This window comes from Oreochromis niloticus, linkage group LG18, assembly GCF_001858045.2.
Source record: "Oreochromis niloticus isolate F11D_XX linkage group LG18, O_niloticus_UMD_NMBU, whole genome shotgun sequence".
Classification (NCBI taxonomy): Eukaryota; Metazoa; Chordata; class Actinopteri; order Cichliformes; family Cichlidae; genus Oreochromis; species Oreochromis niloticus.
In genome coordinates, this window is record NC_031982.2 from 16223255 (window position 1) to 16236506 (window position 13252).

Below are 13252 nucleotides of genomic sequence, written 5' to 3' on the forward strand. Positions count from 1 at the left end.
CTCAGAAATCAGTTTACTTTAGGGGTGGCTCTAATAAGAAATGCAAACATGGCCATCTGCAATGTAATTGTATCAATTATTCAGTTGTTAGTACCATTTATATGGCAAGTTTGTAATACCCAGCACAGCTTTTCTTAATGGATTGTCACAGCAGCACTGAGAGGCTGTAAAAGCTCCAGCTCCAACAGCAGAAATAAATTGAAGGTTTATTTTTGTCTCATTGTCTTGTAAAAACTGCTGCTCGGTGTATTAAAAGATTTTTGCCAGTATAGTGTAAATACAGGAGGGGAAAGCCTTTTTTTGGACTATAATACATGTAAATGAAGGGATGGTGTTTCTGCGCTTCCTCATCCGGCAGAAGTTATCAAACAGATCTCCATATCGCTCTATCTGCTCCGTGTCATCTGCTCAGTCCTGCTACAGCACCCGTGTTCCTCTGCTGCCAAAATCCAAGCATTACTGAAAATCCTCTGAATCTTGCTGATGGCAAACAATAAAACACAAAAGATCCTTTTGTCAACATTAGAATCCAATTTTAGACTGCAGCCACACTTTGAAGAAACACTGCGAGCCTTTACTTATCAGATTTTTTATTTGTATCCATCTCTCAGTTTTCCCTGGGAGAAGCACAGATGTTTCACCTGCACAAAAGTATGTGAGGAATAGCGCTGCCACTTTGTACCTATAGGAAGAAGCATCACGAGACACATTGCACCATGGCAAGCATGTGGAGAAACACACACACACATCTATTTTTGGGGTAATGGACTGCTGTACAGGGAGTGAATGATAAAGCCATTGATCGCAGTCCTATGGCCAGAGGAGGTTCTGGGGATAGATGGCACGTTCCAATCCTCAGAGACACCGACTGCCATTTTACATTACTATTGATCTTAACGCTCAGGCACACGGCGCGGCATCGATCCCCACACAAACAAGAACAGCAAAAACACCTCTGTACCACTTAACACCTACGCCGCTGCACGAACACAGACTGACCAACAGATCTCAAGTCCACATGTGCAAATCCACGCGAGACTCAAAAACACGTCACCAGAAGCTAAAAGACAACTGCAGACCAAGGCTCACAAAGCAGTGAAGGGTGACACTTTAATCCACTGTTTTGCCTGACTGACTCCCTCCCAATCTGTCTGTCTCTCTCGTTCCCTTTATCTGAATATCACTGTTTCAAGTGCTCCAGGGCATCACTGTCAGCCAAGTGAAATGACATAAGTGAGGAAAACTAGTGCACGAGGAAATTAATATTCAGAAACACTCCACTTTTAGTTCATATGTGCAAGGGGCCACTCTCACAGACAGGAGGGCTGAGAGGAAGATAAAAGAGGGGAGGGTGGGGGCATTACTAGGGACACCAAGATGTGCAGGAGAAATGGAGAAGATAAGAAAATACAGGACGTGATTGGAATACAAAAGCACCACGCAGGCTCTGATATGTATTTCAAGGGTATTAACATCTAAATAATAAGCAATTAGGACACATATGAGGTTAATGGAGATAGGAAAACATGAGATACTGCAAGCCGAACCAATTAATCTTACGTGGTTTGGTGACATCGGAATTGATAGGGATTAATTAGGAAGGTGGGTGCAGGCAGAGGCTGAGAGTGATGCAACACCTGTGGATCAAGGTGAATGACTGGAGAGCAGCGAGTGACGCTACATATCACAGGAGGGAGAGCACACCGAAGCCCTTTCTTCACATTTTAAAAGTGAAAAAAAGATATATATCTTATTTGGTTTTGTATAGAAATGTTGGACACAGGAGCTGCACACTCTCCTGCTATTCTCGTCCAGGACACGGCTGAGCAGGCACCAGCTGCGCCCGTCCTCCAGTCAAACAAGCATCCATGAAAACCCTCTACACGACTCAAACCGAGATCTGTGACCTCATCCGAAACTCACCAAAGTTTGCTGGTACTGGAGCGTCCTGTTTTCGGCCTTGTCCTTCACCATTGCGGCAATATCCTCATTAAAGACCCCCACAAAAAAGAAATCCGAGACTCTCAGGAGTCGCCCGCTAATCAGTCTGCGGAGGAGGAGGAGGAGGACTGTGTGCTGCCGCCTGCCATCTCGTGTGCAGAGAGTAACAGGTTTCTTTATCGTAAGACCTCCTGCATGGTGCAAAGCGAGGTGGGTGCACCGGATAGAGAGCCACGGCCGGCTGTAGCGTCACAGCAGCGCTGGTGAGGCTGGACTGCATACACCGCCTCCCTCCTCCACTCTCACTGTGCTGCTGCTGCTGTCTGTCTCTCTTTGGACTTACTGGACTTGAGGATGTTCGCATTTTATTGTTTTATTTTTTCGTGCTTTAATGCGAGGGCGTCGGGTAGCCTGCGGCTCTGCCGAGATTGTTTCGGACAAACAGTGATGTGTAGTGTTTTTTTTTTCTTTTTCTTGTGCGATAGTCATGGACGACCCAGCTCTCCTTTGCTCCTGATTTGAGTCATCACTGGATTGATCAAGTGTGATGAGTAATGTAGTGGGCTTAGCTTTATGGCTCAATGAGTGTCACAAAGAAGTCCTTACAATAACCCAGCAAGGCTGTCAGGACGAGGTGTGACAAAAAAAAAGTCATTTCTGGTGTTTTGTTGTTTTTTGTTGTAGTTGTTGGGCTTTTTTTTAACGTTTAATGTCCTTGTATATTTTTTATATTTTGGGCTTAATAGGCTGTAACCAATCGAATTTTTGAAGGTGTTATACACATTTGAGTCAAAGAAGTGATGCCCAACCCAGCAGGAATTCTGGCTCCAGCAGATTGGAAGGTTGGTGAGAAGGTGACAGCTGTTGGTGTGATTATTTGGAAATGGAAGAAACATATAAATGACTCAGAGAAGGCTTAGGAGAAAGTCAGATGAAACCAAAATCAAGCTGTTTGGCATCAGCTGATCCTCCGTGTTGTGTATGACCCAAAGAGCAGCATCCCCACATCCAGCACAGAGGTGGAAACATTATTCCTTATGGCTGTTTTTCTGCTAAGGTTACAGAGCGACTTCATTACATTGAGGGGACAAAGGACGGGGCCGTGTACAACAGTGTTCATTTTACTGACCAATAATTTTGATCAGTTTTTATCAATGACCTTTTCTTCTGATAAAAATAAGACGATAACTAAATAAAAACGAATGCACAAGCACAAAAACTGGGATGGAAATGTACTGACATTTGTGTCAATGAATAAAAACAAGATGAAACTTTTCTGGAGAGATGAGAGCCAATCAGAACTAATTAAGTAGTGTACAAATGCGGGATGAGTGTGAAAGTGATCTGGTCAGAGGTAATCTCCTTGTGCAGTAAGGTTAGGTGCGCACATTTTAACTGCCCCTGAGAAACAGGATTGGTGGGGGGGGGGGGGCTTTGGAGAAAGAGAAGAGCAGATATGGACACATTTTGTACTTGATGTCAAGGAGAATAAGACGCTTTGTAAACCGTGTGGAGCACTTCTCACTAATAAAAACACAACAAACTTTTAAAATTTATATTTCAGTCAACAAAATCAACTTTAGATTTAGTCTAGTGATCTTTAGTTGACTAAAATTTGTCTAAAAGTAAAAGATTTAGATGAACTTAATCAAATTTTGTCGTCAAAATTGTCGTCGAGAGCCTGCGTCCCTCAGTCACAACACTGACGATGGGTCATAGATGGGCCTTCCAGCATGACAGTGACCCAAAACAGATCATTGAGGAAACAAAGGAGTAAGTTAAGAAGAAGCACATTAAGGTCATGGAGTGGCCTAGCAAGTCTCCAGACCAGCCAAGAAACCTAAAAGACTTTGAAAGCTTCTGTAAAGAGGAGTGGGCTAAAATCCCTCCTGAGATGTGCGCAAACCTGGTGAGCAACTACAAGAAACATCTTATAGCTGTACTCACTAACAAGGGTTTCTTCATCTAGTGCTAAATCATGTTTTGCTCGGGGATCAAATACTTATTTCACTCACTCGTGTTTTTTTCCTGTATTTTGGTCGGCTGTCTCTTTAAAAGCAGATTTTTAATCTTAATGAGATGTTTTCAAGGCTATATAAAAATCACTGACTGCAGCTTCTACCTTGTGTCTCAAAATGGCTTGATATCATTCAAGAGAGAGATGTTTGAGAGATTACAGGTCAGCAAGTCATTTACATCAGTTTAAATACCAGCAATCACCTTTTGGCAAAGCCTGTAGAGGATCTTGTTTGTCTGTCTATGTCACAGCATCTGACTGCATTAAATCCTTCATAGATATTTTAAAAAGTAAGTCAGGATGTGTGATAAAATCTCTCAAACTTGAAAAGTGAAGTGGGCAAAATTGAAGCAAGGTCAAAGTGAATTCCCATAAAGCAACTCATTAGTGTGTGTAATTGAGCCCTCCATCATTTGCGGGGTAACTAAGTTGGTGTTGTACTCTTTTGTGCTAAAACCGAACATAACCCCGATGACATGATCAAAGTTGTTTTCACTGACTTTAGAAATCTCCTCTGGGAGCCACAGACAAGATGCAACTGTTTTCTCGGGTCGTTTAGCGTCTCCCATAACAATTAAGCTGAGTTTCACATGAGAAATCTGTATTGTGTGGCCTTAAATTTTTAAACATTCTCACGTTGATGCAATCTGAGCTAAAATGACAGTAACTCTCTGACTCTTTGAAGCACGAAGGCAGCACACTCTCAGGATGAAATGAGGAAAATATAAGAGATTTTTTATGTGGAAAATGTGCGAGCTGAAAATGCCTCATATTGTGCTGGAAACTAAAATGCATTTCTCTCTGCAAAGCTTTTTCATGCTTCAGTCAGTGAACGCAACAATAGTATTTTCTGACAATTCGTCCAAAAGTAAAGAAATAAATAAAAAATAAGTAAAAGCACACACGAGCACATGGAAACCGGTTCAAAACTGAAGCGGATGTGATCTAATCGCATGAATAATGATGTGAAATTGAAAGATTTTAACTCAAAGAACCAATTTTTGGGATAAATGTGCTGAATAGTGCTGTCAGCACCAACTTTAAAACACCAAATTATAGAATATAGAATAAATTATAATCATAACTTTGCAGTTCACTTGAAATCTCATACTACCCTCTCTAACACACTTTATTCTACACCTATAGATTTAGGCAGCAGACTAGTAGACCCGAGCAGGGTGTATCACTCCTCTGGTCTAATAACAGCCTGAATAGGCTCCAGTGCAGCTGCGGTTAAGAAAACAGCCAAATGGATGGATTGAGGAAGAATATGCATTGCCTGCAAGTGCATTTTGCATGAAAACTTGCTGCCAAACATTTCCACAAGAAGTATTTTATAGTTCTGCTCTGTGCTAATGAACACTACAGCAGATCGCCTTTAAGTATTTGTAACCACTCCTCCTATGAGTCATAAAACTGTGGTGTGTATAAACAGATGGGTGCAAATAAAAAGAAATAATAGAACAAAAAAGAAGACAAAGTGGCTTAGTAAGGTGTCGGGCCACCGCGTGCTGCCAGAACAGATTCAAAGTGTCTCTGAACTGATATTAAAAAAATCTCTGGAGCTCAGTTGGAGGGATGGGTCATTGTCCTACCAAACACACTGATCCAAAGGCCACAGCTCATGATTCATGCCATTCTCATACTAATGAATATGGGCATTGTCATTCAGTAAGAGCGCATTCCTACAAGGATAGAAATGTTTCTTGATGTGATGTTTTAACATGCTTTGGAGTGACCTTTTCCTCTAAAGGCAGAAGTGGACTTGGGAAAAAAAGATAACTACTATGATTGTACGGACTATATTTTAAGTAGTGTTTAATTTATTCAAGTATAAAATACAGAAAAATGCACAGATTTCTGTTAGGTAAAGTAACACAGGCTCATTGCCATTCCTCTGTGCAGATTAATCAACGGTCACACACAAAGGCCTATTTGAGACAGAAAACCCTGCACAAGTGTTCATGTTTTTCCTATAATTTGTCACCCATCTGTTCATGTGTGTGTCTCAGGAGAGCTAGTATCCACCTCTAAACGCTCACACAAGAAGACTTGCTACACATTCAGATCATTTCCTTTTCCCACATGTGCGGAGTAATTATACTGCAAGCATTCATCTCTCTGGGCTTTCACTGGAAGGCTTTTCAGAGGTGCTACATACTGGCAGTGAAATCTACTGCCCTGACAGATGTGCTGCCAAGTGGGCCTCACACCTAAACGATAACCACTGTTCCAGGGATTCACTGCTTCAAAAAAAAAAAAAAACTTCATTTCTGCCAATATTTTTTCTGTTTGGTTTCAGGACGTTTCAAACTTTTTTTTTTAAAGCCAAACCAAAGAGTCTTTTCTAAACTGCTACTTGAATTGAACCAGTCTCAGGTCATCCTGAATAAAAAATGTCACACTATTTTACAGGTTTAAGACATAACTTCCTGTGGGGACTAGTTTGACTGGCTGACGGTCCTGCAGAAGGCTGCAGCTTATTGGCTGTTGGCAAGGCAACCGGTTCAAAGCGCTGGGCCACAGGCACCAAAATGAACCAGGCCCTCAGAGACCACTGAGGCATTTTACCTAAAAACACACGCACAGAAACACACACGTTCACAAAAAACAATCGTTCATGCTCTTCGTGTTCATATGCACCGTGGGCTTCCAACTCGGCCTTGCATTATAACCTTGAGAGCAATATGTGTCACTGGCATCATTATATCAAGGACCTGGCATTCATAAACGGGCAGAGGTATTGTGTGTATTGTGGTCCTGACAGCAGAGAAACTGGGTGCTCTGCAGCCCCGAGCACCAGCACACTGACCCACATCTCTCCATTTCTACAGGAGTTTTTAGAAATCTATCACCTGTGCATGGAGGCCAGTGTGGCACCAGCATACAGGAGGAAAAAAACCCACAGACAGATTGATGTGTTTCTTACCCAGTGATCCTCGGTGTCTACATGAGGTAAGAAGCTCTTCCGTATTATATAAAAAGCCTGTCATTAGAATTAAGTGAATGTTTAGGTGGTGTATACATACGATCACTGGGAAAGTTGCTTTGTTATGGAACATTTGGCATGGATGTGTGATACAGCCACATTGCCACAAGCACCTTGAGTCATTCCTCTGCAACATGAAGATGTGCAACCACCTGTGCCCCTTCTGTTTTGTGTGCCAAGTTTCTCGGTTGTCTTTCATTCCTGTTGGCTGATACAGCTGATAGAGAAGAAATAACGACAAAACGAAACCTGAATACCAGCAAATACACCAAAGCCCAGTTAGACCTTCAGTTAGAATTTGCCCTTGACCCTGAAATGAGCAAACTTTGGAACATTTTGTGACATTTGATACTTTAAAAAAGACAGAAAAGAGACACTGATCCAGCTGTGCACTCACGTTTTTTCCCTGGGCTGCTGTCTTCCTCTCTCCCTTTTTTTTCCTGCTCTCCGGGCTGCGTATTCAAAACCGTCAGCTCTGTCCTTCCATTGCGCCTTAGCCGGATTTTGACAGAAATAAAGTGGCGCAAAGCCACAGGTTGTAGCGCTCACTCAGTCGATGAGGCGATCTGATTGCAGATGACTCCCGAAGATCACACTTTACTCCCAGGAAGGGAAATCTCAGTAGATCCCAGAGAATGGCCTGTTGCTGGTGCGCATTCCATACAGCGCCGCGCCAAAGTTGTCAGCACCGCGCGTAATTACCGGCTTTGCGCCTCCAGAACGGCGCACAGAGGAGCAGCCAGCTGTTGGCTGAATCTGGAGACCATGAGCAACAGCAGCCGGCCGCCTGAGAGCTCGGCAGCACAAGTCAAAGAAACTCTATGATAAGATGCTACAGCCTCCTCATCTGCGCCTGCTGAGGTGGGAGGGAGACAGCGGGGTACCGGGTGTCGTGTCCGTGATGCAATGCGGGTACCGTCAGTGTTACAGACCGCAGTTTTCTCCTCGTGTGCAGAAATCCAGGCGCTCCGCTCATCATATGCGGATCCGCGTCGCGCATTCGTCTTAATTAACAGCGGCCGGGATCGACTGCAGAAACAGAAGGAGGCTTGGAGGGGGGAAACAGAACATAGACTGAGTGTTGATGCTCGGTCATGCTCTGCATCCCTCTCTCTCTCTCTCTCTCTGCTCGCATGTGGCACCACCACCACCACACGCGCGCGCAAACACTTTAAGGTCCCATATTAAGCGTCATGCGTCTTAATCATGACACGCAAAAATAGCCCGGGTGCAGGAAGGTGAAGACAGGGGGGCTCAGTCAATGTCCAGACTGAGGTGGTAGGAGGCTGCGCGCGTGTGACTGAAAATGAGGATGAATGGTGCACTCCCCACGCTGTCTCCTGTCCATGTGTGTTGACAGCTAATGCGCCTCCTTTTAACCTTAACCCTCACATGGCAGCTGAACTGGAGCCTCACCGCTTCGTCCTCCAGCTGCGACCCTAAAGGTAGCGCAACCCGGTGGGTGATTGCATGCATCCGGGTGCAGACTGTTCACTTCTCCTTCTCTGTCATGTTTACAGGCTATTAAGCGATGGGTAATCACGTTGCCAGTGATGTCACCTTGTCCTGCCTGCAAAGACCGCATGCCTGTTTAGAAGTTACAAACTGTGTCTTTCTATAAGCTTTTGTTAAAAAATGAAACATTTGCAATCTGCTGAGCATTTAGGGCGCCTCAAATTCTCTAAACACATTAAGTCACGCATGCATTATGTCATCACACACAGGTTATACACCTACGGTGCTTACACACACACACCTGCTGGCGCCTTTAGCTCCCTATGACAGTTTGGGGACGTTTATGTACCCTGGCTGTGGCTTCTGTTGGCCAGCGCTAACCTGGACGAAAAGTAAATATCCTTCAGGATAGCTGTGTCAATGGATTCTTTCACAATAATAGATCATTAACCTGTTTTCCAGCAATGATACTGTTCCCCGAGTACTACGACAGCCAATTCAGAAGCAAAATAGTCTCGCTGATATCAATAAAATGCCACTTTCAGTTTATAACATTCTGTTATGCTGCGCAGCAGAGAAGTTGGAGCACATCCTGCTCTCAGGCTAGATAACACTCGCACTTCCCACTACTGAATGAGAAGGTGGGAAATCAAGTGGTGAGAAGACAAATAGGACACCACAGCAGACTCTGGGCATTTTCCACATTTTCAATTTCTGGGCACATCTCTTAATGGGACAAATGTGGACTCATAAGGAGAAGCCAAGCAGGGCATGGCTTTAAGCAGTGAGTACAAAAGGTTAACTTATGAGTCTTTTATTACAAACTTTCTTGGGACGGCTCAGTTTCAGCATGTATTTCTGGCCTTATCCAGGACTTCTGCTGCTCTGTATGATAGCCTCTGAAGTGTGGGACAGTGAGACCAAGTCCACAGAGTTTGTGTGCAGTAGAGCAGCCAGAAAGGCTTTGAATATTGTGCCTGAGATGTCCAGTGCACTGGTAAGAATGTCACTGTCTCTCTTTCTCTGGCTTCAAGATCAATTTATTTTAAAGAAACGGGTTGTCTCACAACCTCCATCTGGAGGCTGTATCTAATCCGTCTGTTGTCTGTTGTTACCTGTAGTCAGCCTGTCCACCTGTCTGTCTTGTCTCTGTCACTTGTCTCTCCCATGTCTCCTCCGTTGCAGAGTAACTGTAATGGCTCGGCAACCCTCTCCACACAGGTTCAGCTACCCTGCACCGAGCTTCACGCAGCATCTTGGGAACACAAATCGGTAATGTTGGCACACATATGAATCCATCCTCCACCGCAGCAGATTTGATTAAAACATTTGGTAGCACTTTGTACCACAGCCCACACCTTATGGTGTAATTTCCCAGTATTTACAGTGTGTTTTGTCTGAATTTAGGGTGTAATGTTCAGCACAATGGGCACAACAGAACAGCTTGGTATCAAATTGGAGGATTAAAACTAATTAAGGAACAAATTATACTGTGAGCATTTAGCAGTGAACACATTTTGGGTTATTATAAAGCAGGCCCAGATTACACTGTCAATATAATATGTAGAATAATACCTTTGGGCTTTTTTTAGAGGAAAAGACAGAAACTACTTCCTCATTATGTAATCTTAACCTCCCGTTATTATATTACTAATAGATATTTAGGCTTCACGCGTCAACTTTGGGTAATTTGGGAAACATTAGGATGCTGATATACACCAAAGGTACACATTAAGCAAAATACTTAAAGTATAATTTGTTTCTTCTTTCCTTTAAAACCTGTTTGTTCTAAGTATTTTTAGGTACTGAAAATTACACCCTAAATCAAGAAAAATTACACGTAAAACGATCGAAAATTGCACCATAAGTCACTGGCTTTATTATGAAGTGCTGCCAAACATTTTATTACCTCTCCTCCCTTTTCTGAATGCGCATGTAACTGCAGGAGCGGGAGAAGAGAGGAGAGATAGTTGCATCTTTGAGGCTTCTTGTCGAGGGTGTGAAGTCTGAAAGGAGCCTCAGACCGGCAGGATGTGGCGCTTTGCTGCTGCAGAGACTGGAGAACAACATCAACAACTACCTGCTCATCCTCACCCGCCTTCAGCTGAGCGTAAGACGCACTCACAGTGACAAATTGCATGCAAACAAGCTCACAAGCACTCCCAGTAAGCACCGATTTGCCGTTCAGTGTAAGTGCAAATGTTAAACTAGTTGTAAATTCGGCCACAAAATTTCTGAATGTCTTGGATTCAGATATTTTCTTTAGGCAACGTAGCATTTCAGCTCCATAGAAGCTTTCACTGTCAAACTAAAGTCTGCATGTCTTCTCACCTGCAAATCCAAAAGCTGACTGAGTGTCTCTGTCACTCAAGCACATCAGACACATTACGACACGTGTTGTGTTGATACAAGTTCGCACATCGTGAGGGAACACATGTAACGGGCTTCTCTACCACTGGTTTGCATGTGATTCAGAGGCATTATCAGTTTCCTCTGGCGTGGAAATATCCTGGTTTCTCGTAAGTCTGTAAGTCTTTCTGGAATCTCCGTGCACTGGAAGCGATGATGTTATGCTGTGTGACCCGAGCTTTCCTTCCTCAGGACATGAAGAAGATAGCGGTGCATACTTTGTTAGTGAGAAAGTCGTTCTCAGAAGTCATAAGGGCAAGACCACAAACTTAAGCTCAATGTGCGTGAGCACAGGTTTGCTGTTCACCCAAAAAGAAATTATATTTGACATGAAAACTCATATTTTTAATCATCCAATCAGGTGTAAAGTGAATAGAAAATTTAGTACAGCACTAACAAATATAGAAATAATTATTTTTAATTGAAATAATAATAATATTTTGCTTTGTTTATGTCAAAGAAACGACAAAGCATGTCAAACCTTTGGCAGCCTTCCTGTTACCCCTCAGATGTAAAAGGCTGATGGTGTATTGTCGTCACCCTGCTAGGCTGGCAGTGTGGTAACCCAAGATTGTGAATGTGATAACTTATGAATGAGGCGACGTAGGATTTTGAGATTCATACCACTTGTGTATCTGCTAGAAATCTCCAAGTAGTCTGAATCCCAGTGATGTTGACCTCAAGGTCAAAGTCAGACGTTCAACTAAATCATCTGCGATTTTTCAAATTTATATCATAAGTGCTAGCAGGCTGAGGAGTAGCACTGCTGGCCGCCAGTATTTTCAATTTTCAGCATGTTCAAGCCTCATGAAGTCATTCTCACAAGTGTGCTGCCCGCTCCATCAGGATACTTGCTACCTGCTTCTTCTCTAAATAGTTTGGATCTACTGCTCGGTCCTGTTGTAGGAGCAACCTGGCTCCAACTAAGCAGCATCCTGTACAAATCTCCCATTTTATCATCCTATTTGTGAGCCCGTCTTTACCCTTTAGTGGACAGTCTTAGTTGGGTGTTATTTTTAATTTACAGCCTCAAAGACCATTATCTGGATGCTTATCTAATCTAATCTTCATTTTTATGCTGTTTAGAGTCAGTTTGTGCTTTTCTATAAAGCGTGTACTACACACACTTTTTGTCCATTTTACAATTATAATCATCCATAAAAAGACTGACGCTCCAGTTACTGAATTAACTCAATTAAAGTTTCGTTAAACAGCAGAAAAAAAAATCAGCTGTGCTACTACAATTAAAAAATCGTCATTAAATAGGAAATAAAAGATCTTTTTAACTATAATATTAGGTAACAGAATGTGGTATTAAAACACAACGAGGCTCATTAATGACAGTCATCAAACCACTTACTGTCAATAATATCCCAGTTCAACAACAAGCTCATTTCCAGGTGACTCCGAACATTTTCACAGGCTTCATGCTCTTCCCCATTTCCATTTTAAAAACTACACATCATTGCTGTGTTTCCTATTTCAACCACCAGGGGCCAGTGGTGACTCCATCATTGTCTTGTGTTCCTCGAAGCACTCAGAGTCTGAGAACAGTCCTGATGAGTTACAACCTGCTGATCTCAGCCAAGCTGGAGTGGTTCATGATTGGCCTGGCGCACAGGTGCACCAATTCCCAGTGACACGGAAGCAGCTTTTCACTACTGCAGCCGGGGGTCGCTAACGAAGGAGGCCCATCAAAGCAAAACCTGGATTGATCTACATTTTTTTCCCTCACCTTTTCTCAGAAGTCACTGTTATGGATGTTCTGTTTTCCGTAGCCAGAAGAGAGTGAATACTTCACTATCTGTCGGTCATTAAGAGAAAGCAAAGCCAGGGTAATATGAATATAAGAAAAATGAATGTATGATATTGAGGCGTTTTATGTTTGTTTGTTTTAGTTTTATCTTTGTATCATTCTTCAGGACAGTGGAGATGCTTTAAATATGACTGTAAGCCTGTAGATCCTACAACAGGCTAAAATCTGCCATGTAGCGTTTTTATATTGCCTTCAGACAACATCTGTATTATCTAAATCCTGTTTCCAGATGTTTTTCAGCTTGATGATGTAAACAGAATGAGACTTATTCCAACATTTTTTGTTGCTCTTCAGTCCTGCTAATACTGCAATATCTTTATAGTAGAAGTTTGTTTTTCTCTTTGCACTTTTAAATCTTATCTTGTTTACACTTTAAATAAGAGCATTGCTAAAGAAGTATGCTATTATTATTATTAGCATTATTATTATTAATATGATTATTATTTCCTTTTCCAGTACAGGAAATCTCTGTGTTCTTGGAAATTTCTCGATAGAATTCATATATTTTGCATTTAAAGATACATTATTCAAAATAATTGTGATGCAGGACTTTTATAATATAGACGAAAGACATTAAACTGTTTTTTTTTTGTTTTTTTTTTACTAATCATTTAATTGTTTTTTT

At 42.3% G+C, this 13252-nt stretch overlaps 2 protein-coding genes across 9 annotated transcripts in view; one reads left to right on the plus strand and one right to left on the minus strand.

Annotated features, from left to right (window-relative positions):
• clcn2a (chloride channel, voltage-sensitive 2a) overlaps positions 1-8052 on the minus strand; it is a 60189-nt gene extending 52137 nt beyond the window's left edge. For 2 of the 7 annotated variants that reach the window (XM_025900269.1, XM_025900261.1), the window contains exon 1: positions 1924-3377. In XM_025900269.1, the coding sequence (XP_025756054.1) occupies positions 1924-1974 (51 nt within the window). In that variant the 5' untranslated portion in view covers positions 1975-3377. Of the gene's footprint in view, positions 1-1923; positions 3379-7344 lie in introns of those variants that run through there. The other 5 variants (XM_025900266.1, XM_025900264.1, XM_025900265.1 and 2 more) reach the window with 5 other exon arrangements.
• A 918-nt stretch (positions 8053-8970) lies between these two features.
• On the plus strand, positions 8971-13205 carry thpo (thrombopoietin). 2 transcript variants are annotated; one of them, XM_019347606.2, is made up of 5 exons: positions 8971-9186; positions 9275-9399; positions 9624-9674; positions 10348-10512; positions 12305-13205. In XM_019347606.2, exons 1-5 carry the CDS (start codon positions 9174-9176, stop codon positions 12449-12451), a joined length of 501 nt encoding a protein of 166 aa, XP_019203151.1. In that variant the 5' UTR covers positions 8971-9173; the 3' UTR covers positions 12452-13205. The 2 variants fall into 2 exon arrangements, with proteins under 2 accessions (XP_019203151.1, XP_019203150.1); XM_019347605.2 differs by having other exon boundaries at positions 9015-9186; positions 9588-9674.
• Positions 13206-13252: the final 47 nt, after the last annotated feature.

Coding starts and splice junctions, on each gene's coding strand:
- thpo (XM_019347605.2), top strand. Junction 9,675..10,347: donor CATCTTGGGAACACAAATCG/GTAATGTTGGCA, acceptor ATGTAACTGCAG/GAGCGGGAGAAGAGAGGAGA. Junction 10,513..12,304: donor TCACCCGCCTTCAGCTGAGC/GTAAGACGCACT, acceptor TTCAACCACCAG/GGGCCAGTGGTGACTCCATC.